Consider the following 22,980-nt stretch of genomic DNA (forward strand, 5'->3'; position numbering starts at 1 on the left):
ACATTGGTTAATAAAGTGAGATTAAAAACATAAAGTATATTTGTGTTATTTAACATTTAAATATTGCAGGTTTGTGTAATATTCTGAGTTTGGATTTTTCTGTTTTTATTCATTTTGAGGAATACTGATTCTGTTTTTGTACAAGTGAAATGAGTAAATGCATGCTCAAATTTAGTCTAGAACTACAATCACCATCCTGTTTACACAGCGCACACCTCTGCCTCTTATCCCGCCTTCACGTAATCTCAGAATTATCATAAACATGAGTTTTCCTAAAAATTGGACATGAACGCCATCTCGAGTCATATTTGCACTGGAAAGCTCGGGGTTAATTTTTTATCCCCAAGTTCCATGGATGGGCATGTCATAATCTATAAACATGGCAGAAAGGAGAATGCTGCTGTGACTGGTATTCTTCATTATTTTTCCACAACAGCTACACTGTCTTGTCTTGTCGTTAAAGTAGTGCATATTTACATATATATTTGAAGTGTATTGTATGTTTTTTACACAGCGAAAATAGCTTTGAAAAGTAGGAAAGAAAAACCTGTTGTCCATGATTCCTGTCCTTTCCGACAAAAAAAGCACTTCAGTGCAACGAGCTGGTAATCACGACATACGCAGTGGGAAGTATGATGTTTCCGATAGCAAGTGAACGCAGCATAACTCCCCATTTCTCTCAACATGGGGACAGGAGAGGTGTCTGACAATAAATGAGAAAACATAGTAACTTGCGTTACTTATTTGAAAAAGTAACTCCGATATTTTGTGGGAAAATTAAAAGTAATATGTTACTTTACTAGTTACTTAAAAAGTAATCTGATTACGTAATTTGTGTTAGGCCTATTTGTAATGCGTTACCCTATAGCACTGGTTATAACATTAACAACATAATTTTCTGTAAAGTTGCTTTGAAACAATGAGTATTGTGTAAAGTGCTAAACAAGTCATTTTACCTTGACTTCAATTTTGGGTGACCTAGATACCTTCAAAACATTGGTGTCATCCTTAATAATACATGTCCTACTCCTCACATTTGTTGCAGACTCATCCATGATCCCAACAGTCGTTAGGTCATCGGAATTCTAATCAGATCCATGCACAGAACCACTCAACCATTCAGGTTTCCCAGAAGATCCTACTGATTTGCTGAGCTACAGACCTCATTGGATCCAGATTTCAGTCTTTGAAAAGGCCACCGCATTTCCTTCCGCATGCAATGTTTTATTTATTGTTGGTTATTTGATCTGGTCTGAGACCATTATGGGAATATGTACCTTTCTGAATAATCAATAAATGGCCATTTTATTATTTAGAAGGATCTGGTGTGAAGGGCTGCGAAAAGTAAAAGTCATTACACAAATCCGTCATTGTTGATAAATGAGATCACTTGTAAAGTTAGATGGCTGGCAAAAGAGCCGCATGCATGTGGATGGTTCTGTGCATTGCTGAATACTATTAGCGGGCAGTAAATATTGCACGGGTCTCTCCACGGGACAATGATTCGGCGAGTGGGCGGCAGAGAGAGGGCAGTAAATTTGGAGATTAATTAACCCGTTGAATTCTGGACATTTCCAGGTCTCTGTTCCCGGTGACCTGTGGACGTAAATGGGACGAGCCCGTCCACAGCAGTGAGCGGAGAGTGAGGGCTCTCGTCCAGAAGAATGAGTTATTAAGAGAATTTTTTGAATAGATGGAAAAATTGTAGCCTGGCTATTTAGTGTCATAAAGTGCAGCCAAGCCAGTGCAGGGGCTCCTCGGGACAGGAGGCAATAGCATTCCAATCAAATCTCAGACGGATGAGAGATGGGCCTGTCCACTCTGAATTTTTATATTGTGGAAGGGGCTGGAAAGAAATAATGCCGTCCGTGAGTGAATTAACCTCTCGCGGTGGATGGAAAGGCCTCTGTCATCTATAGGGGAAGCAGAGGAAATGAATGGGCGGAACAGAGGCAGGCCAGCCAAGCCAGGGGGAGGGGTAGATAGGATCAAAACCCCTCGCCAGAGATGGACCGTCCGTGGCTGTGGCTCAGCCACATGTGTTGTGGATAAGGAAGGACGAGTAGTGTAGTATGCTTCTTGAGCTTTCCGGTGATATAGCTGAAGGTCTGATCAAAATCATTTTATTTTTGCATGACATTCATTCAAATACATGCAAAACAAGGATGTAAATATGGCAAAAGCACTCTCCTGTCAATCTGGACAAACAGGTTCAGCCTACTTACAGGAAAACTTTAGCAGAACGCACGTTGTGTAGCTCTATTTATATTACCAATGAAACCAACACAAGAAATAAAGCAGGTATGAAATTATTGTTTGTTCATGTGCTTTATTTAAGATATACACGATTAATCTTTCATTGTCCTTTGTTCGGAGATCTACTAGAGTCATTCAGAAAAGTAGGAGACAAAAGTTATGGATTTACTTGTCTTACGTCCTGATTTGCATATAGTAGCTTACTATGCATTAAAACTATGTGCTTCACAGGTGATTGGAAAGTAAACTATAGCCTACCTCTGGCTGTGTAGAGAGATGTGCACCCGTGTTTTGATACACATTAAATTGCATCTTGATAACACAGAACTTGTAATATGCTGAATATGCTGCAGAACTCAGCATATTGTGGTTGAATGTTGTTTTAGCATCTAGTGAATTTCCATTCATTCACGCATTCTCCAAATCACTTGTCCATAGGGTCTAGTGAATGTCATTATCTTGAAATTCAAGCTATTTCACTTTTGTTCATATACATTTTACAACTTTTGTGACAAGTTCGGCCTCGAGTTCCTCCAATCTGATCTCACAGGAAACGTACAAATGAGATGAATTCATACGAATTTGGCAAAACTTTGTTATTATTATGCTTATCTGCAGTTACAGTTCAACAACAGGTGGAAAATAGTCCTCTCCAATGATATAATAAATAAAAAATAAATAAAAAGCAAATAAACAAATATTAGGCTATGTAATTTATCACAAAACAAAAACAGATTAATTACAAATATCACATCTTTTTCATTCTTTATTTATTCATTATAATGTTCTCTGACTCTGACCTTAAAGTTGAATGCAATCTGTCACTGACACGTGTGTGTTCAGTGACGTGTGTCATGAGGTCAAAGGTAACCGGAAGCTGTTGGCTGCTGCCGGGTGACAGAACAACACATAAAACCCCCCAGAAACATCGTATAATGTGCACGTTGACATATGTCTTTATGGATAAAGGGCTTGTTTTGTATTCCGTTCGACTGGACGAATGAGAAGATGTCTGTATTATCTTAAGACGAGCGGTTAAAGCTGACTTTAAACCCGGAAGTGGAGCAAATTAGTTTGGTGTTAGCCTAGCCGCTAACACTCTTTTTATCTCTTCCAAATCCCATATGAGGGAGCGATTTTGTCTTAAATCACTGATCTCACTCTTATTCTGCCAATTGAAGTCACAGATTGAGCTTGTCATGCGTGTCAGAGGCGAGACACGTCGTTTATCGGGCTGTGAGCTGGGTGAGATCATGTGAGATCAGTGTGATACAGTTCCAGCTGTCAGATACTCATCACTCTCATCCGATCAATGTGATTGTGATTAAACTGATCACTTTGATAATCTCTGGGTCATTCGGGTAAGATTCTGTCATCTTTTTCTTATAATTCAGTATGAAAATGCATAGTTTAGTATGCAGTGAATGCACATGAATGATCAGTTAGGCTACCAGTACCATGGTAGCTTTGCTTTTGTTTATGTGCATAAAATACTTTAATATGAAAAGTGTTTTTCACTGTAAGACACTGAACCATACAAAATTATAGCATGTTAAAGGCACAATATGTAAGATTTTTGGATTGAAATATCCCCCCAAAAAAACACTGTTACTGTTAGCCTATATATTTTGTTGACTTCTGTATGTTCATTATCCCACATGTTTCCAACAATGTTTAAATCCAGAGCAATTAGCAGTTTTAACCAGTGTAACGGCCTGTCATTACATCACTTGTCAATGACATCGCGATTTCCGAGAAACACCAAAGATCCTTTAATATATTATGCGTTTTATTAGACAGGTGAGCAACTGTTTGGAACCATTTATCGAAATAACAAATCATTGTTATAAAGCGCAACACGGTTTGTCTTATTGGTTGAATCTCTTGTTTTCTTGATTTACCTCACAATTTTAATTCGTCAAATAAAGTGACCAGTAACGTTAATACAACTTTAATACATTAGCTCATCGATGAACATGATTTGAATCCCTTCGGATTATTTTCAGTTGGCTGTGGAGGTGAAAACATCAAGTCCGGTTTCCTTGATTCAACGCTCATTCATGGTGTCATCAAGCCACGCCTTCGTTATTGTTTTGAATAAGCTCTTATGGCGAAACTTACATGCTGTGCCTTTTATTATAGTTTCCAACATAATACCATAGTAACTGTACTACCTTAAACCTACTGTTATTGCATTGATACTGTGATAACTTGGTGTCAACCACCATTGTTAGAGAGAGAGAGAGAGAGAGAGAGAGAGAGAGAAAATAAACTATACAACAAAATATAATTTTTTAAACTCTCTGCTTGTTAAGTCGTGACCAAGCGGCAACCTTCCAGTATCTCCCTTGAATCCAACACGGAAGTGACTTAAACTGTAATTCATCGACTGGCCGCTAGAGACAGGCTGCAAAAGAGAGTCAATCCCATAGACCCCCCATGTTAAACTAACTTTACAGCAGAAAAAAAATTGTTTACAGCCTGGTGCAAAAAGTGGTCTATGTAGCTAATTTTGCCCTTCATGACAACTGTGTGGGGTGTGAATTTTTTTATAATTCATCCGTTTAAATTATATTAAGCCTTAAAGTTCTGCATAATTAAGGGCGTGGCCCCTTGACTGACAGTTGGATTGTCGTTCCTGTCTGTTAGCCGTCATGTCACCTCAGCTAATCCCGCCTTTTTGCCCATTTTCGTTTATCCGGGAGTGACAAGCTACCAAGATAGTGTGACTCCACCCACTTTGGGCTTCAAAAATGCTCTTCAAAAATGCTCTTCAGAAACCTACGGGTGACGTCACGGACACGACACATTTTTGTATATAGTCGCGATGTATCGAATACTTTCTGGGTTCAAACCTCTTTTCTGTTTCAAGTTAGAGTACAGCCGTTTATGACCACTATTCATTTATCGCACACGTTTAAAGTCACCATAAAATGAAAATAGACTATTCTTTTTTCTTTTTTTTTATGTTTTTTTTTTTTTCCATGGTATATTGCAGTATATTATAAATTATTTATATGTGCACGAATATATATATATATATATATATGTATGTATGTATGTATGTATGTATGTATGTATGTATATATATATATACAGGTGCTGGTCATAAAATTAGAATATCATCAAAAAGTTGATTTATTTCAAGAATTCAACTTAACAGGTGAAACTAATATATTATATGGACTCATTACATGCAAAGTGAGATATTTCAAGCCTTTATTTGTTATAATTTTGATGATTATGGCTTACAGCTTATGAAACCCACAAAATCAAAATCCCAGAAAATTAGAATATTACATGAAATCACACAGTAATTACACAGTGATACCATGGTCATTGAACCAGGTTTTGGTTCTTTTGGCAGTGTGGGCAGGTGCAAATCCTGCTGGAAAATGAAGGAAGCATCTCCATAAAGCTTGTCTGCTGAAGGAAGCATGAAGTGCTCTAGAAATGTCCTGGTAGACGGCTGCATTGAGTGGACAGCACAGTGGACCAACACCAGCCGATGACATGGCTCCCCAAACCAACACAGACTGTGGAAACTTCACACTGGACTTCAAGCATCTTGGATTGTGTGCCTCTCCATTCTTCCTCCAGACTCTGGGACCTTGGTTTCCAAATGAGATGCAAAATTTGCTCTCATCAGAAAAGAGGACTTTGGTCCACTGTGCTTTATTAAATCCAGAGTCAACGCAGCCGTCTACCAGGACATTTCCAGAGCACTTCATGCTTCCTTCATTTTCCAGCAGGATTTGCACCTGCCCACACTGCCAAAAGAACCAAAACCTGGTTCAATGACCATGGGATTACTGTGTAATTACTGTGTGATTTCATGTAATATTCTATTTTTTCTGGGATTTTGATTTCGTGGGTTTCATAAGCTGTAAGCCATAATCATCAAAATTATAACAAATAAAGGCTTGAAATATCTCACTTTGCATGTAATGAGTCCATATAATATATTAGTTTCACCTGTTAAGTTGAATTCTTGAAATAAATCAACTTTTTGATGATATTCTAATTTTATGACCAGCACCTGTATATATATATATATATATATATATTATTTTATTTTTTTATTCTTATGGCCTAATTTTTTTATTTATTTTTACGTCCAGCGACATCTATTGTATGATGACTTGTTTTTCACCGTGAGGGCGGGACTTCCTGTCACTGACTTAAGTATGGTGTACACTACAGTTTCCCAGCTCCCGCTGTCCCGGACAACAATACTTTAACAATTCATTAAAAAAATGAATCACTGTCTGGCCAACCATGGAGACAAAGTTTAGGGTTAATTTTTCCCGACAGTACTACAGTATAGCGTGAGTGTATATTAGAATCATTTGTTATTTGCTTTTGGGATCTTAAGGAGCATTTGGACCTGGCAACTGTGACATCAAACGTCAGACTTAACGACCAGATATTGATCTTTAGACAGTAAAGCTAAGATATGTAATTTCAGATTGTGGATAAATTGTTTTGATTTTCAGGAGCCTGCAGACAACATGAGTGGCAAATTTGGCCTTGTGAATTACAGCTCGAGGAAGCACATCTCCATATCCGTGCCCTCGTCCACAGAGGTCATGTCACCTCATATTAAATCAGTGGAGGAGCTCAGAGTGCTGGGCATCAACCTGACAGGCTTCAACACACCAACACAGTTCTTCATCTGTGTGGCCGGCGTCTTCCTCTTTTACCTCATCTACGGCTACCTGCAGGTGACAGTCCATCAGTGATCTTTGATTTGTGCCTTTGTATATTTGTGCCATTGCTGATTCTTGTGAGTCTCTGCTTTCAGGAGCTGATATTCTCAGTGGAGGGATTTAAGCCATTTGGCTGGTATCTGACTTTAGTGCAGTTTGGATTTTACTCCTTATTTGGCTTGGTGGAGTTGCAGCTCACTCAGGATAAGAGAAGGAGGTATGTTTTGTGTATGTTCAAAAAAGTAGTTTCTGTAATTAATTGTGATTAATTGCACCTAACATTAAAAATATTTTCACATTCAGTCTCCAAATTATCATCATAAAGACAGTATTTTAAATATTTGATATAATTGTACGCATTTGTTTTATTGCATCTTTTTGCAAAAGTACGTTGAATAAAGGCCAAGAAACCCCATAAGTTAAGAAAACCGGTTAAGAAAGTGTTTTCTTAACCGGCTGCAGTAACTGATACTGATACCTCTATTAAAGGGATACTCCACTTTAAAATGAAAATTCTGTCATCATATACTCACCCTCATGTTGTTTCAAACCTGTATGAATTTATTTTTTCTGCTGAACAGAAAGGAAGATATTTAGAAGAATGTCAGTAACCAGACAGTTTCTGGTCTCATTGACTTCCATAGTAGGAAACAAATATACTATCGTTAGCCTCATAGCATAATTGCCTATAAGTCATTTTTTTTAAATAGGACATACCGGTAGGCAATTATGCTATGAGGCTAACGCTATGGAAGTCAATGAGACCAGAAACTGTCTGGTTACTGATATTCTTCAAAATACATTCCTTTCTGTTCAGCAGAAAAAAGAAATTCATACAGGTTTGAAACAAAATGAGGGTGAGTATATGATGACAGAATTTTCATTTTAAAGTGGAGTATCCCTTTAACTGATTATTATTTGTATTTTTTTTAAAGTCAGGTAGAGCTGCACGATTAATCGTTTAAAAGATCGCAATCTCGATTCAAACATTCACGCAATCTTATTCCTAACACCGTGTCCTAACTACACGCAACGTGATGCCGCGATGCGCGATAAAAGGTATATTTTCCATGTTAATTAGAGTTTTGATCAACCAGCCGCGATGGCGACACGCAACGATTCTATTTAGAAACGGTTTCTATTTCACCGTGTCCTAACCAGACGCGATGCGATAAGATTCCAGTGACAAATTATTTGTCTGTCCACACTAGACGCGACTGCGAGATGCGAAGAAAATGTCATCCTTCTGAGCAGCATCTCCTCGTGTGCTCACAGAGCTCTTCCACACTAATGCACATCGACATACTTGAAAGCCTCTTCCAGGTGCAGCAGAATACAGAATACCAGAACACAGCCCTCTCAAAACACACACACACACACACATACTGGTAGGGCACGATTCATCGAAATAAAACCAATATCACGATATAGCTAATTGTGATTATCAGTCGCAAAGGTTGGGATTTAATTCAATGTTTTTGCAGCATCTCAGCCCGGCTCGGTTCATAGTAAATACTGCTCCTCATGAACTCATCTCTGCATCTACTCTGAGTTTGGGTCGCGATTTGGGAACGCAACATGCACCAACACGCGATGCCGCGATAAAAGGTATCTTTTCCATATTAATCAGAATTTTTGTCCTAACCAGCCGCGGCGGCGACACGCGATGATTCTGTTTAGAAACGGTTTCTATTTTTCTGCGACGTCGCAACTGCAACAACAAACACAGTGTGGCAATGATATTCCAATTCCGATTCCAATTAATTAAATAGACTGCAGCAATTTTGTTTGAACCTCTAGTAAATTACATGATATTTTGCTTAGTTGTCTATTCAGAATCGTTGAAAAAAAAAAAAAAAAAAAGTTTCCAGAATTGTGCACCTCTAATTTCTGACGATAAAATTAGTAATTATAGGCATCAAAAATCACAGTATAATTGTAAACGTCAAGTTATGAGAATTTATTAACAATTACAGAACATAAAAGATATTATTCCAGCTTTTATTTGACATTAAATAACAACAGTAATTACATAAACCATAACAAATGTCACATTTAGCTGTACATTCTTATGTGTTTAGAAAAAGTTTTGTAAATTGCGTTAATTATTATTTAATCATTATTTAAAAACGCATACATTTTTACATATTTGTTTTACAGCTCTAGTTAAAGGGATACTTCACCGATTAGCATTAAGCTTTTTATCAGTAGAAACCCAGTAGTATTTTCGAATGACCGTGCTTCCCTCCCTCATGTCCCCCTGAGACGAGAGATTTCTGTATTGTGTGTCTGGAAAAAAACCTCGTCATTTTGTGTAATCGGAGGCTTTTTTGGCCAGAGGCGAGAGACTACAGCCAGTAGTAGGAGCTAGTTCCGCATGTTTTCAACCCGCCCATAGGGGGATCTCATGATAAAACGGCGTCTTTTCAGTTTCGAGTCAACTAGTAGCCTAGTTGTATCATTTCTTCCGATACTGCCCTCTGTAACCGGTAGGCGTGGCTTGGGAGTGGCCTCGTAGGGCAGCGAAGCAAGTGCATTCTGGAAGTTGTTGTCTTTCATCCACATGAGCCAAAAATACATTTTCTGGCTTTTCTCAGTCAAGAAGGCACCAACTTCTAAAATAATTTCACATTTCTACTACATAAATGACCTAATTTAAATACACATTCATCTTTCCAGCGGTGAAATGTCCCTTTAAAACTAAATTCCCAAACAAACTTTTACCATATTCATAATTGTTCTGTGGTTTCATAAATAGTTTTTTTTTTTTGTTCTCTAGTAGCCCTAATAACCTTGTACACCTGTAACCTGCTTCACATTTCCTCAAAGCAATGCCAACAGAAACTTAATTTCAAGAGGTTTTGTGTTTTGTTAAACCTGTTATATGGCCGTGGCCTGCCTTTAAAAGGCCAATTATTATACTTAAAGTTAGTTTGTAGATTTTTAGGGACACAGTATGAATATGACAGTTGATTCCAGGCATTTAATGGGTTAGTGTGAACAATCCTTAAGAAAACATGCTACACAGTGTTTAAGAAACAGGCAAACTAAAAACAAAAACGTAATGGTTTTAATGTAATGCTTCTTTTTTCTTTTCTTTTTTTCAGGATACCATACAAAACTTACATGATCATCGCATTATTAACAGTTGGGACCATGGGCCTATCCAACACTTCTTTAGGATACTTGAACTATCCCACACAAGTCATCTTTAAGTGCTGCAAGCTCATTCCTGTCATGATTGGAGGAGTTTTTATACAAGGTACATTAGATGCTAGATTTATTTTTAAATTCACACACACACACTTCCATTTAATGTTTGGGATCTTTTATTATTTTTATTAAATAATTTAGTTCTTTTATTCAGCTAGGGGAAATGTAATTTATCAAAAATGACATTTAAATTAATTTTTTTACATATATTTTACATCTTAAATAAATTATGTTCTTTAGAACTTGTATATTTTTTTCATGATTCTCTGATAAATATATATCACGGTTTCCACTAGGGGTGTAACATGATATCGCGATATAAAAATGCGATTCGCGAATAGAGTAAGTTTTATCCCAGACTTGGCTGTATTTATATATTATTTTATTATTCACCCAAACATTTAAATTCTGTCGTCATGTACAAACCCTTATGTCGTTTCAAAGCTATACAATTTTTGTTCATCAAACACGAATGAAGATATTTGTATGAAACCTGATAAATTTCTGTCCATTCCCCTAAAACTTAAAAGATCCAAAAAAGGTCACAAAAGCATTGCAAAAATAATAAATCTAGCGGTTTAATCCAAGCATGCCTAAGCAGCACTCCTTGATTTGAAAGCATAATTTAACTCACCATATCAAGTTTTTAGTTTTGGAAGTTTGATGATTCAAAGCATTTTAGATTGTTAATTATTTTATCATGTTAGTGCATTAGGAGAGAGATAGAGAGAGAGAGGCGACAAAGTGAGCACCGGAATAGTCTGTGTGCGCACGTCTTATATGTGTAAAAGAGATACAACGAATGCCTGTATTAAAAGCGTGAGTGTACTGCGTTAGAAAAAATGAAAGTTTACAGAGTTTCAGTAACAGTATTACATTAAACTACTATATTTAATGTGGAATATAATGTATAATAATGCAATGGGGGAATATTTGTGGGTCCTGATAATGCAAAATGTCTGATTTTACCAGTAAAAAAGGGCCTACATTATTTATTTGTGGTCAGTGAATAGTGCAAGCATATGCGTCTAACATAAATCTGTATTTTCAGGTTCAGAATCATGAATCATTTTTATTCTGGTGCCACCAAATTTAGCATTTTAATCAGCAGTAAATTTTTGTTAACTTGTTACCATATGTCTGTAGAAGTAATAATAACAAAAATAATATAACCCTCATCTTTATTTTGGCTTAAAGTATTGTATTGTGAGTTCAGTATCGTGAATTGCGACGTGAATGTATTGTTACATCCCTAGTTTCCACAAAAAATATGAAGCAGCACATCTGTTTTCAACATTGCATTTCTATTCATCACACAAAGCCAGTATATGACTTAGAATATATCTTAGAAAATACTTGGAATATTGCACAATAAGTTGCACTGACAGTTTTTTCCTACTTTTTGTCCTTTTTTTCGAGTTTAAAAGTTGTGGTCACTATGAACTGTATAGCAAAAAAGAAAGTATCATCTTTTGTGTTTCATTGAAGAAAGAAATCAAATGGGTTTGGAACAACACAATATGTGTGTGTGAAATATCTTTATTTTCAAAGTCAGTTTAATGTTTTTTGTGAACAAGTTCCTTGTTCTTTGTGCTGTTTCTTTCATTGGCCACAGTTGTTGTGGAGTTCTTTGACTGAAGTTTTGATATCCTGAACAAGAAAGAATGAAACCAGCTGAACAGTTCTCCCTTCTCTTTTTATGGGGATATTTTGATTTTTTTTTTTCTTTCTCTGGCGTCGTGGACCTTGCGTCCCCTGAGGCTGGTGCGTAAGATCAGCGGGACGTTGGTTGAGGATGCGCGCGAGATGCCGACCCATCAAAGCTGGACCGAATCAAAGTGATGCATAGCAACCTGCTGCAACACCTTCACCCCCCACGGCAACTACCTGTTTGAGAACACTCTTTGGCCTTTCCTGCTGCTTTCTTTCTTTCTTGCTTTTTGCATTTTCACATGTCCAACCTCAAACTCATTCTCCTCACATGCTTACTTGTGATGAGTTGAAGAGTCCAGCAGAAAGAGAAAAAAACTCATTCTCTCTATTCGACAAATCAGTTTGCCGCTGAACTTGTTCAAAGATCTTTGTAAAGCCAACCTGCAGCTAAAGTGTCAAACCTGCAGCCAGAACTCAAAGGACCCAGAAGATAAGGCCCTCAGCTTAGCCGAAGATCAGATGCCTCTTTATGTGGCTTTTATGACATATTTGAGTTGATCTGTGTCAGAGATTCTTGGTTTGATGGAGCTTGTTGATGTTGTATGTTTTTAGGGAAACGCTACAATGTTGCGGATGTGTCTGCTGCTCTGTGCATGAGTCTTGGTCTGATCTGGTTCACACTGGCAGACAGTAAGATTGCCCCAAACTTCAATGTAACAGGTACAGGACTGCATCTGCTTCAGTCTGTTGATTATGAGAAACAGGCTTTGTTCCAAAATCCTCCCTAATAATAATTATTTGAAATTAAATGTCCTTTTTTTAATTGTTTTGTTTGTTGTTTCTAGGTGTACTTCTCATATCCATGGCCCTCTGTGCGGATGCTGCTATTGGAAATGTGCAGGAAAAAGCAATGAAACTCCATAACGGGACCAACTCCGAGATGGTACAAACTATTTAAAATGATGACCATCATTGTGGATGTCTCTCTTGTGTCCAGGTTTATTAGCCTATTCATTGTTGTCCATGTGTTGCAGGTCTTATATTCCTATTCTATTGGTTTTGTGTATATTCTGTTGGGTCTTCTGTCTGTTGGGGGGATTGGACCTGCTGTTTCCTTCTGCTCTCAGGTGGGTTTTAACACAAATATAAAAATACACATTCATTTTGAATTGAAAAATAGCATTTTATAATTTCCCAGATGCCCATTTATTATATTATTTCGATTGTTGCACCAAAAGCACTGGAATTAAAGATTAAATGGGCTATTTTTGATGATATACCTATAAGACTACTATACGTAAATGAAGTCTGATGTGATTTAGATAACTACATATGTGTAGTTCTTCACATTAGAGCTGGGTGATGTGGCCAAAAATATCATATCTCTGTGATTTTTGATTGAATTGCGATATACAGTATATATCTCAGTATTTTTATTTTTTTCTATTTGGATAAAAAAACTTCTATTTATTAAAAAAAAAAAGAGCAATATGTATATTTTAGTCAGAATTATTGCGCTCCGTGCGCGCGGTCGGTGCTCATTCACAGAAGTCTGTGACATTTAGCTGAGATTCGCTTTGCAGAAGACACTTCCTCTTCTTACAGCAAAATGGAAATCTTTCTAACATTTACAGATGAGAATATGCCTGTGAAATGTAAGTAATGCTTTGAGGAAAACAACACATATCAAACACATTAAACAGCGCATGTATCTATCTTTCAACACATCCGACGGGGCAAGCTGCTTTAAAATATATGTGTTAACTATAGCTTACCAGTTGTTTTGAAGCCCTTAAAGTCCCCCTGTGGTGAAAATCAAGCTTTTAATGTAGTTTATATGTCTATGTGGTGTTTTTAATATGCTTTAAGACAAACCATGTGCAAATGCATAAGTCAACACCATTGCTGAATATTTTGTCCTTAAAACTCCAGTGAACCAAAGACAGTTTCAAAGACACGGTTTGAAATCGCTGTTGTTTCTGACGTCACAAACTACCTTGTAACCAATCAGGTCAACATGTGATCCTCAACGAGTGGATCTCTGAGCTGGTGTGAGTGAGTGGAGGTGGGGCTAATTTGCATAATTATAGAACCGCGTATACTAAATGAGGCAAGGATGTAGAGTTACATTCAAGCTATAAGGGAAAAGCTTTAAGGAAAAAAACGTTTAGATATGTAATTTTGGTGATCAAAGATGAGTTTCAAAGGGATACAATTATTGACCATAGGGGGACTTTAATATAAAGCATGTGTAATGTTTAGGACAACCCCACAGCATTTCACTCTGCGTCCTCTGCATTGCCTCATTCCATATCGTTTATTAAAAAAAAAAAAAGTATATATTGTGCAAACTTGATGTTCCACCCAGCCCTTCTTCACATTATCATTCATCAGGGCAGGTCAAGTTGCTGATATTGCAAAGGTGTTGATTAGTGCTGCTCAATGTATCGAAATAAAATCTTATTTGTTATGTGGCTTTGTGTGATTATCAAATCACAAAGGCTGCAATTTAATTCAATATATGCACTGCATGTTTCAGAGTGAAGTGCAGCACTGTGTTCTTTTACACGTGCAGCTTCATGGTACAGTGTTTCTTCTCAGAGCAGCTTAGCTCACAGTAAATGCACCTCCACTCAAACTCCATCCCTGCATTTGATATGGCCGTTAGTTTATAGTATACATTTAGGAACTCAACGTGCTCTGGCATTTCACCAGATTTCTAATGACATTATTTATAAACCTGTTGTCAACTAAGCAGAGCGACTTAAAGGTATCCCTGCAGTTTTCTGCCAAAATAAAAGCTTAATGGTTAAATGTCTGAAAATGAGAAATTAAGAAGTATGTTGTAATTTTGCAGTTGTACAATAAAATGATTATTATAATTTTTTTTAAATACTTTTTTATTATACAGCACAGTAGTATTATTACAATATTTCTTTTTTATCTAATACAATTCACAAAAAAACACATTAAAAAGTCTTCAGAGTAAAAAGTTTCTTATTAAAGATTATCATTAAAAATCTATATTTTTAATAAATAATACATATTATTTTTACTTTCTATGCAGATGCACTTCTCTACAAAATCACCCCAATCATTCTAGAACAATTTATTCTTTCCAGCTAGAGCTATTCAAGCCATCTAGTGGAAATGCCTGCATTTTTTTTATTTCGCAATATATTTTGCAGAAAAAGAAAACATTGCAGTGTCTGTTTTGTCCAATATCGTTACAGCCATAGTGTTGATATTTAAATGTGGATGGTCATATGTTAATGAGCTTATGATTGTGATTGCTTTTCTAAATGGTGCATACCAAACAGCGACATAATTTTCATATTTACCGGTTCAGGTTAACTGTTCCAAATAAAAAGCATAATCACAAAGCTGTGATACAAATCTAACCATAATGTTTACATAAGCACAATTGACTTTCATTTCAATGGAGCAAGAGCAAGACGTTTTACATGATATTAAGCCTTCCAAAAACTGTATTTTTAATATCTAAATGTCTTCTATCCTTAATTAAAAAAAACTGTTTTACTCACTCAGCATCCAATGACGACATATGGTTACGCATTCTTCTTTTCACTGACGGGATATTTCGGCATTTCATTCGTCCTGGCTCTGATAAAGCTGTTTGGAGCACTGGTTGCTGTCACAGGTCAGTTAAACGCTCTCATATGTACGTGTTTTTGGGGTGGTCAGTCAGATTTAGCAAATAAATAAAGTGAATTGATGCCCCAACTCTGTATTTCTTTTTTCAGTGACTACGGGAAGGAAAGCCATGACTATTGTATTGTCCTTTATGTTCTTTTCAAAACCTTTCACTTTTCAGTAAGTGGACCAGATTGGTCACATTTAATATATGTTGAATCTTGCTTGTAATAATGACATGTTTCTATTTCTTTGATAATGATGTACACTGTTTTTTTTTCACAGGTACCTCTGGGGTGGTTCTCTGGTGGTGTTTGGCATCTTCCTAAATGTTTACAGTAAAAACAGTGACAAAATGAAGCTTCCCTCTTTAGAAGAGCTCAGAAAACGAGTGCTCAGCGGGAGGAAGGTGCGCCTGCTGTCTCAGGACGTGTAGGAGAATGAGCTCAAACGTTTTATTGATGGGATTCTCCAACCTCCTACATCAGCTGATGCTCAGGTGTGGTTCGGAGTCGAATCAGCACGCATGGAGCGTGGGGAACATTAAACTAGAGCCAAAAAAGCAAAGATTTGCACTGGACAAAGGTGGAAACTGAAGCTGGAATCTGTTTCGGTAGAAGATTCCTTTCTCTCTTTTTTTTATTTTATCAAATCATGTCCAAGTGAATGTTGGCCTAACGGAGCCAGTGACATTTTAAATGAAAACATTTCACCTGCATGTGCCATAAAATGATGGCAACAGTTGACATACCAAGTCAAGACTCTATTTTTTTGAGTAAACTGCAGTTGCACAGGTGAAAAAAAGTCAGTGATTCTGTCTGTTTAAAGGGCTGATGTTCGGAAAAGGATCAACTTATCAGCTGCCATTTTTGATAACCGTTTGTTTGTTTGTTGAAAGGGTGGCTGTTTTTACATTAAAAACAAACTGGGAAGTTGATTCAGACAGTCTGGAGTGTTTTCATGAATAATGGCGTCTCTTATCCATTGGCTCCAGCATGGAGAGTTGAAAAGCTGCCAAGCACTTTCTCAGATGTTTGGCCCTGCGATCGCCCAAGGCCTGTTTGATTAGTAATCCTGGAATAAGATAGCACCAGAAAGAAAACAAACACTGTGCACAGGGCTTGGCTTTAGACCTAATTTAGTTGAGCAGAACGTCACACGTGTGTGTGTGTGTGTGTGTGTGTGTGTGTGTGTGTGTGTGTGTGTGTGTGTGTGTGTGTGTGAGAGAGAGAGAGCACATGTGCGGTTTGTGCATGTTTGTGGGTGCCAAGTGTGCGACACTTTCAAAGCCTCAGGGAAATGATTATTGTGCAGTTGTTGCCACCCTCTCCCTTAGAGACACTGCCAGTTATAAAACACAGCATTAGTGCAGATACACAAAGGAGTAGCTGCTGTTTGACTGCACAAAACTATTACATTTTTTATATTTACCATACAAATTTGTAAAGGCTTAAAATGTCACATTATTTTGATTATGAAAATGAAGCAGAAGTGTTTATTTGTATTATGTTTTATGCATTTTTTAATACTTTTGTAATACTTTTTTATTTTCAGCAGCGAAGACTCCAGTCTTCAGTGTCACATAATCCTCCAGAAATCATTCTAATAAGCTAATTGGATTTTTTATAGATTTTTTAATGTTAGTTCAGTCATATAAAAAAGTTCTCAGTTCTCAGTCATTTGAGGGCAGCTTATTTTGATTAATAAATGTCATATTAGGTGGCTCACTTCATGGACTCACTTGCTAAGTCTTGCTTTCAGAGCAAATGATTCAACCTATATAAGTTACAAGTTACTAAACTTACTAGGGTTATAAATGTGAACCCTTTCTATGGGCTGTCAAGTGCCAAAAATGCAACATAACAGTAGTCATATGACTTAAGTGCTATGTTCTTTGTCCTAAATATAATAAATAGATTTGTGTTCAATACAGACAGAAAAAGCAAACAGTCCAATATGTCATTCATGTATTCAAACATGAAGTGAAATGTGAGAACCAGTGTTGTCAGAGTTAAGGAAAGATATTTTTTTTGTGGTTTACCAGATTGTGTAGTTGTTTTGACGTAATGTTGTTTGTCATACAGTTATGGAGACATTGGTCATTCTGTGTCCGAGTACTGCATGACTAGAAAGTCGATGCCTACAGGTGTTGCCGAGTGAAATGACCTGCTGTGAAAAGAAATTTGGTCGTATACTTGATCACTTTTTCTGATGAATGTCATCTGGCACTGGAGATGAACATCTGTGAGAACATTTTTCCTTGTTTCCTCCACTTATGTCCAGCTGGCAGTGGAGCTTCTCCCGGTCATGCTGTAGCGCTGGAGTTCACAGCCTCAACAGATTGTTTTCTGTGTCTCTGTATGAGCTCTTGTGTTTCTGTCAGCGGTCTAATGAAGACTGACTCCACCACACTGAAATGTTAGCATGCTAAATTATAGAGAACAGTTAATAATTCACAATATCACACAACTGACAGTTTCTTGTGTATATATAGGCCTATCTCAAAAGGGGATTTTTATTTTATTTTGCATTGTACACTAAACAAAGTTGATAAATCAGTATCAGCAGCAATTTTATATAATTATATCCAAAATGTAAAAAAAAAAGTTACAAAGACAGTTTCAAAATGAAATTATTCAAAATGTATTTAGCATTTTAGCCTACACTAAACAAAATGAATGGATTTGGTATCAGCAAAAATATAATAATTATATCAGTAGCAAGTCTTAGGTAAACAAATTGTTTTTATATTATATACATATTTCACCCAATATTCTTCAACCTGATTAACATAAACTAGATTTATTATAATATTGCCTTTATGTGGTTGTGTGTAAAATTTGCTAAATACAGCAAACTATTCCATCAAAAGTGAAACATTCAACGATCAGCTGTGAACTGGAAAAGAGATGTTACGTCAATTAAATCAAACCCATTTTAAATGCAGTCCATTTGTCGAAGATAAATTGAGCCTAAAGGCAGGCATTAATACTTTTGTTTCACTACATTCCAAAGCATAATATCATAATTGTAACTCCATTACATTTCATAAAACAAATTGTTAGCTGTGACTTTAAACTGAAGAAAACAAGCTCCAAGAGGCGACAACAGTCTCAGATTCGTGAACGAGCTGATTCTTTTCAAAGAACCTGTTAAATCAGTTTGCATATCACACCGAACGATTTATTTGCGATTGATTATTGTTAATGAAAATCACATTTAGGTCATGACTTTCATTTGTTTGTAAACTAAATCTGCTGTAAAAAGGTGAGCTGTAGCCTATAATGCTTGAACGCGGGCATGTCCATATCACCATCTCAATGGTGTAGATTTTAAGTAAAAAAAAAAAACACAACATAACATTAAATAACACAAATTATTGCACTTGCATTCTTCCCTGCCATTTCAAATGAAATAAAACTATTATGTTTGCATAGCGTTCATTGTAAAATGTTATGCATTTAGCCCTATGTGACGTCTGTATTTATTGTTTGTTAACACATTAGCCTACATCTTATGTACCTGCTGCATCCACTAATCTTCCTTACTAGTGCTGGCTACTGACAGTTCATAATAATTCATAATGATGTTAGACCCAGCAATCCCCCCTCCCCCAGGTATTTTGAGCAGCAGGATTATATAAAATATATAATATAAAACGAATGTAAAAGTATACAATTACAAAATAAACATTCATTGATCAGTACTTTTTACTTTTAATACTTAAGTACATTAAAAATCAAGTGACCGAATTTTACTCAAGTAAAATTGGAAAGAAGTTCTTAATAATTTTACAGGAGTAAAATAGTATATCAGGGTGTATCTGCACTTCTACTCTAGTACTTGATTTGTGTACTTCGTCCACCACACTGCCTAAAGGTCAATTTTAGATCATAGTGTGTTTGAAAGCCCCAGCTGACCGCAGCTAAAAGAACCATTTATCTTAAGAGAAACACTAGCACATTGAACAATGAAGCCTTAAAAACCATTTGAAGTGTGAGCGTTTCATTCATCAAACAAAGTCTTTGACCCTATACACACTCAGAACACACACAGTACAGACTGCCTGAACTGATGCTTAACATAGAATTGAGGCTTGGTTAAAAACTCTAAGGATGTCTAATGGAAAATGATTGTGTGTAGTGTTTTTTTGTTTGTTTGTTTTTTTGTTGCTTCAGGGCCATTTTTTTTTCTAAATTGTTTATCATACAATTGATTTAAAAAAAAAAAAATCTTAAAATCAAATGTTTAAATGTATTTATATTACCATTAACTATAGGCGTCATGATATGCCACATGAACTATTTTTTTAATGCATAAACAAAATGTGACTTGCCAAACAAACACTTATTTTAATATTTTGCTATCACTCCAATACAGAGTTATATTGCATTTTATTATTTCCATTTAGCATTGTTTTTCTTCCCTGCTGTCCCTGTCAGAACAGGACCCTGCAAATTCCTAACAAACACACTGAATTTAGCATATTAATGTCACCCAGCCTGCATTGGGTTATATATAGTCTTGCCTGTATACAAGTGTATTCTCTCTACCTTTCTATCTTCCGTTGCTCTTTTGCTCTCGCATAAACGGAGACGTCCGCCCAGCTCTTATTAATGTATCGGGTCTACCTGGGTTCAGTGACCTCTGCCCCCCCTCCGCTGGCCTCCCTTCATAAATAATGGGGGATGTCTGCAGCTCATCACCTCAGTAAATAGGCTGCAGTATAACTCCATATAACGGCCCCAGCCACTCCAATAGCCCAGCAGGTCCCGCTGGCAGCCCATCCATTACCAAAGGGCCACGGCTGTATCGTCCTTGGGCCGGGGCCGGACTGGGCCAGCCGGGTGAGAGAGAGAGAGGCTATGAGCTTGTAAAAAAGGATAAAGGGGAAATGAAGGGGGTGGTGGGGTGGAAATGGACAAAAGTAGGTCACAGGCCTGCTTCAGAACTGAAATTAAATGAGATGTTGGTGGTGGGGTGGGGGGGGGGAGATGGGGGGGGGGGGGATTGGTTGATCTCTCATCAAATCTGAGATATAGAGATGAGTTTTTTTATTGACACTTGATGGACCCGTAATTTCAAATCAGTATGTTTATTATTTGGTGCAGTCAAAAAGGAATGGAAACATTATATTTTGTATCAGACTTATTTTTGTTATTATTATTATTTGTCATATTGAATACAACATTTTAAATTCAATTAGATAAAACAAAAGATCAGCAATTATTAAATTGTATTCAAAAGTTGGGGTCAGTAATAGATATTTTTTTTAAACAAAATAATTATTTTATTTAAATTGAACAAAAGTTACAGTAAAAACACTGTTACAAAAACAAAACAATTTTAAATAAAAGCTGCTCTTTCGAACTTTACATATGAATCTGATAACAAAAAGAAATGTTTCTAAGGGCACCATTTTCTACAAAATAAAAACTGAAAACTTTTTATGCATTTTGGCTGTTCATTTACGCACCAACAGCGTTTTAGGGGCCTGAAACGGGTTTCAAAGTGCACATTTTTAAAAAAAACGATACTGTTATCGTCTCCGTGTAAACTACAAAAACGTGAATTAAACGCAATAAAGCGAGAAGCTTTGTTATGTAAAATCATATACAAAAGCCAGATCTATGCCATACACCTGCCAACGTCTCCCCCAATGGTTATATATATATATATATATATATATATATATATATATACATATTTTAATTCAGCGTACATTAGAGACTTTTCTAGAAAATATGGTTCCCATCATAACAACTGTAAATATTCATCTCATGAATGTCTGAGCTGTGTAAACTGCCTGCTTCCACATGAACGCTCACACGAGTGTGTGTGTGTGTGTGTGTGTGTGTGTGTGTGTGTGTGTGTGTGTGTGAGAGAGAGAGAGAGCAAGACAATATTCACATGATGTATCTTGCAGATTTGCCGTGTCAGCAGCAGCGTTACAGGAATGATCTGCACACACTTCACTCCTGACAGGACTCAAAGTGCTGGAGCCGGGAGAATATTCGGCGCTCTCTCACTGAGAGGAATTCTTAATAATAAATATCACACTAATAATGAATGGACCAGTGGCTGCAGTTGTCTTGAGGGCATAATATCTAATTTCCTCTCTCTGTTTCATATCTCCACTCTTTCATGTCAGTACAGTCTGTCATTAAAGCAGCGCAGGTCTGTATCGCTCTTATTTATTTTTCAAATCAGTGTGTAAATCTGAGCCAGGCCCTTGTTACAGATGAGTTCCAATAAATTATGACAGACCGACTGACAAATCCAGAATTTTAAACAGCCCTCTGTCGTATGTGGGGCGGCTGACACTCAACCTGGCTGGAAAATCCTTCATAACACTTCAATTCTGTCTAAATGAATCGTGATGCATCTAATATTCTCTCGCCCACAGATGTGTTGTAAAGATTTACACTGTCAGAAAAAGGGCAGCATCACAGCTTCATTTCTAAAGTTTGTACGGTACTGTACAGATTTCATATTTGGTTACATGTTTTACAGAATCCAAACTCCATTATTAAAACTGTCTCAGCTATGTGGATACAATTGATTCTAAATGTTCTAATGTTCTAAATGATTATAAATGTACTTGAAAGTGTGATTTCTAATAAAGTTGCATGTAAAACCACACATTTGACAGTAAAACATTCATTTGCGATGCAGATATAAATGAATTGATATCTGGATAAGTTTATTAACAGCTAATTTAAATTCTTACTGTGGGACTAAGATTGTCTCCTTGGAAATAGTTTTCTTTTAATCGTTTACTTAATTACCTATTGGAATTTTTTCAAAGGCAAACTTTAAAGTACTTAATTCATATCATTATGACAATTTACTGAAGGTTTTATTCCTGCGTAATATCATTTTAAGTGTGGTATTTGTGATTGTAAAATGCCAACCACATGTAAAACCAAGCATGGCTCTTCATTATCATGGTGGATGGAAATACATTTTCTATAAAACACACTACTATAATAACAATATTTTAAAGCTTTATAACTTTTTGTATTTCACAAAAGATCAGAATAGCATGTGGCTTTGAAACTTCATGAGGGTGAGTAAATGATGACAGACTTTTCATCCTTATGAAAATGATTCCTTTAAGAAATGAAACCTTAGATAACACTAAAAGAATACAACCAAATTTGTATGACGTACATGTGTAAAAATGTGGGATATGACTAACGTGTACAACTCATAGGAGAACCAGAGAAAGAACAAGTGGAAAACTCGAATCTCAAGCTTTGTTGATCCTCACAAGCTCAGCTGCCGCCTTGCATTGTGCTGTTCCTGATGGTGTGGAGTAAAGTCTTCTCCTGGGCAGATCACTGCACACGTGCGTTTAAGCAAGCCTGATACCTGAGCACGGACACAGCCACCATCAACGCGAAACATGTTGCTATCAGAGCCCATAATGTCAGTGCTCACCTCTCGCCTGACACGGCCTGACACGCATATGTGCCGCAGCATGACCAACGCT

At 36.7% G+C, this 22,980-nt stretch overlaps 1 protein-coding gene across 2 annotated transcripts; it reads left to right on the top strand.

The window, feature by feature from the left end:
* Positions 1–1,984: 1,984 nt before the first annotated feature.
* slc35b3 (solute carrier family 35 member B3) lies at positions 1,985–16,427 on the top strand. Of its 2 annotated transcripts, none has more exons than XM_079862714.1 (10): positions 1,985–2,301; positions 6,753–6,980; positions 7,061–7,182; positions 10,073–10,227; positions 12,444–12,551; positions 12,677–12,774; positions 12,866–12,958; positions 15,381–15,492; positions 15,596–15,665; positions 15,771–16,427. In XM_079862714.1, the coding sequence occupies exons 1-10, from the start codon at positions 2,275–2,277 to the stop codon at positions 15,919–15,921; spliced, it is 1,164 nt and encodes a 387-aa protein (XP_079718840.1). In that variant the 5' UTR covers positions 1,985–2,274; the 3' UTR covers positions 15,922–16,427. The 2 variants fall into 2 exon arrangements, with proteins under 2 accessions (XP_079718840.1, XP_079718841.1); XM_079862715.1 differs by lacking the exon at positions 1,985–2,301 and adding an exon at positions 3,115–3,617.
* Positions 16,428–22,980: the final 6,553 nt, after the last annotated feature.

This window comes from Squalius cephalus (genome assembly GCF_949319135.1).
Source record: "Squalius cephalus genome assembly, chromosome: 25".
In the NCBI taxonomy this organism is placed as follows: Eukaryota; Metazoa; Chordata; class Actinopteri; order Cypriniformes; family Leuciscidae; genus Squalius; species Squalius cephalus.

What these genes read in the sequence shown, in the direction of transcription:
- slc35b3 (XM_079862714.1), top strand. Translation starts at nt 2,275, where the DNA reads ATGAAACCAACACAAGAAATAAAGCAG. An exon ending in CCCAAACTTCAATGTAACAG is followed by an intron (nt 12,552 to 12,676) that starts GTACAGGACTGC and finishes TGTTGTTTCTAG; the next exon opens with GTGTACTTCTCATATCCATG. An exon ending in AGCACTGGTTGCTGTCACAG is followed by an intron (nt 15,493 to 15,595) that starts GTCAGTTAAACG and finishes TTCTTTTTTCAG; the next exon opens with TGACTACGGGAAGGAAAGCC.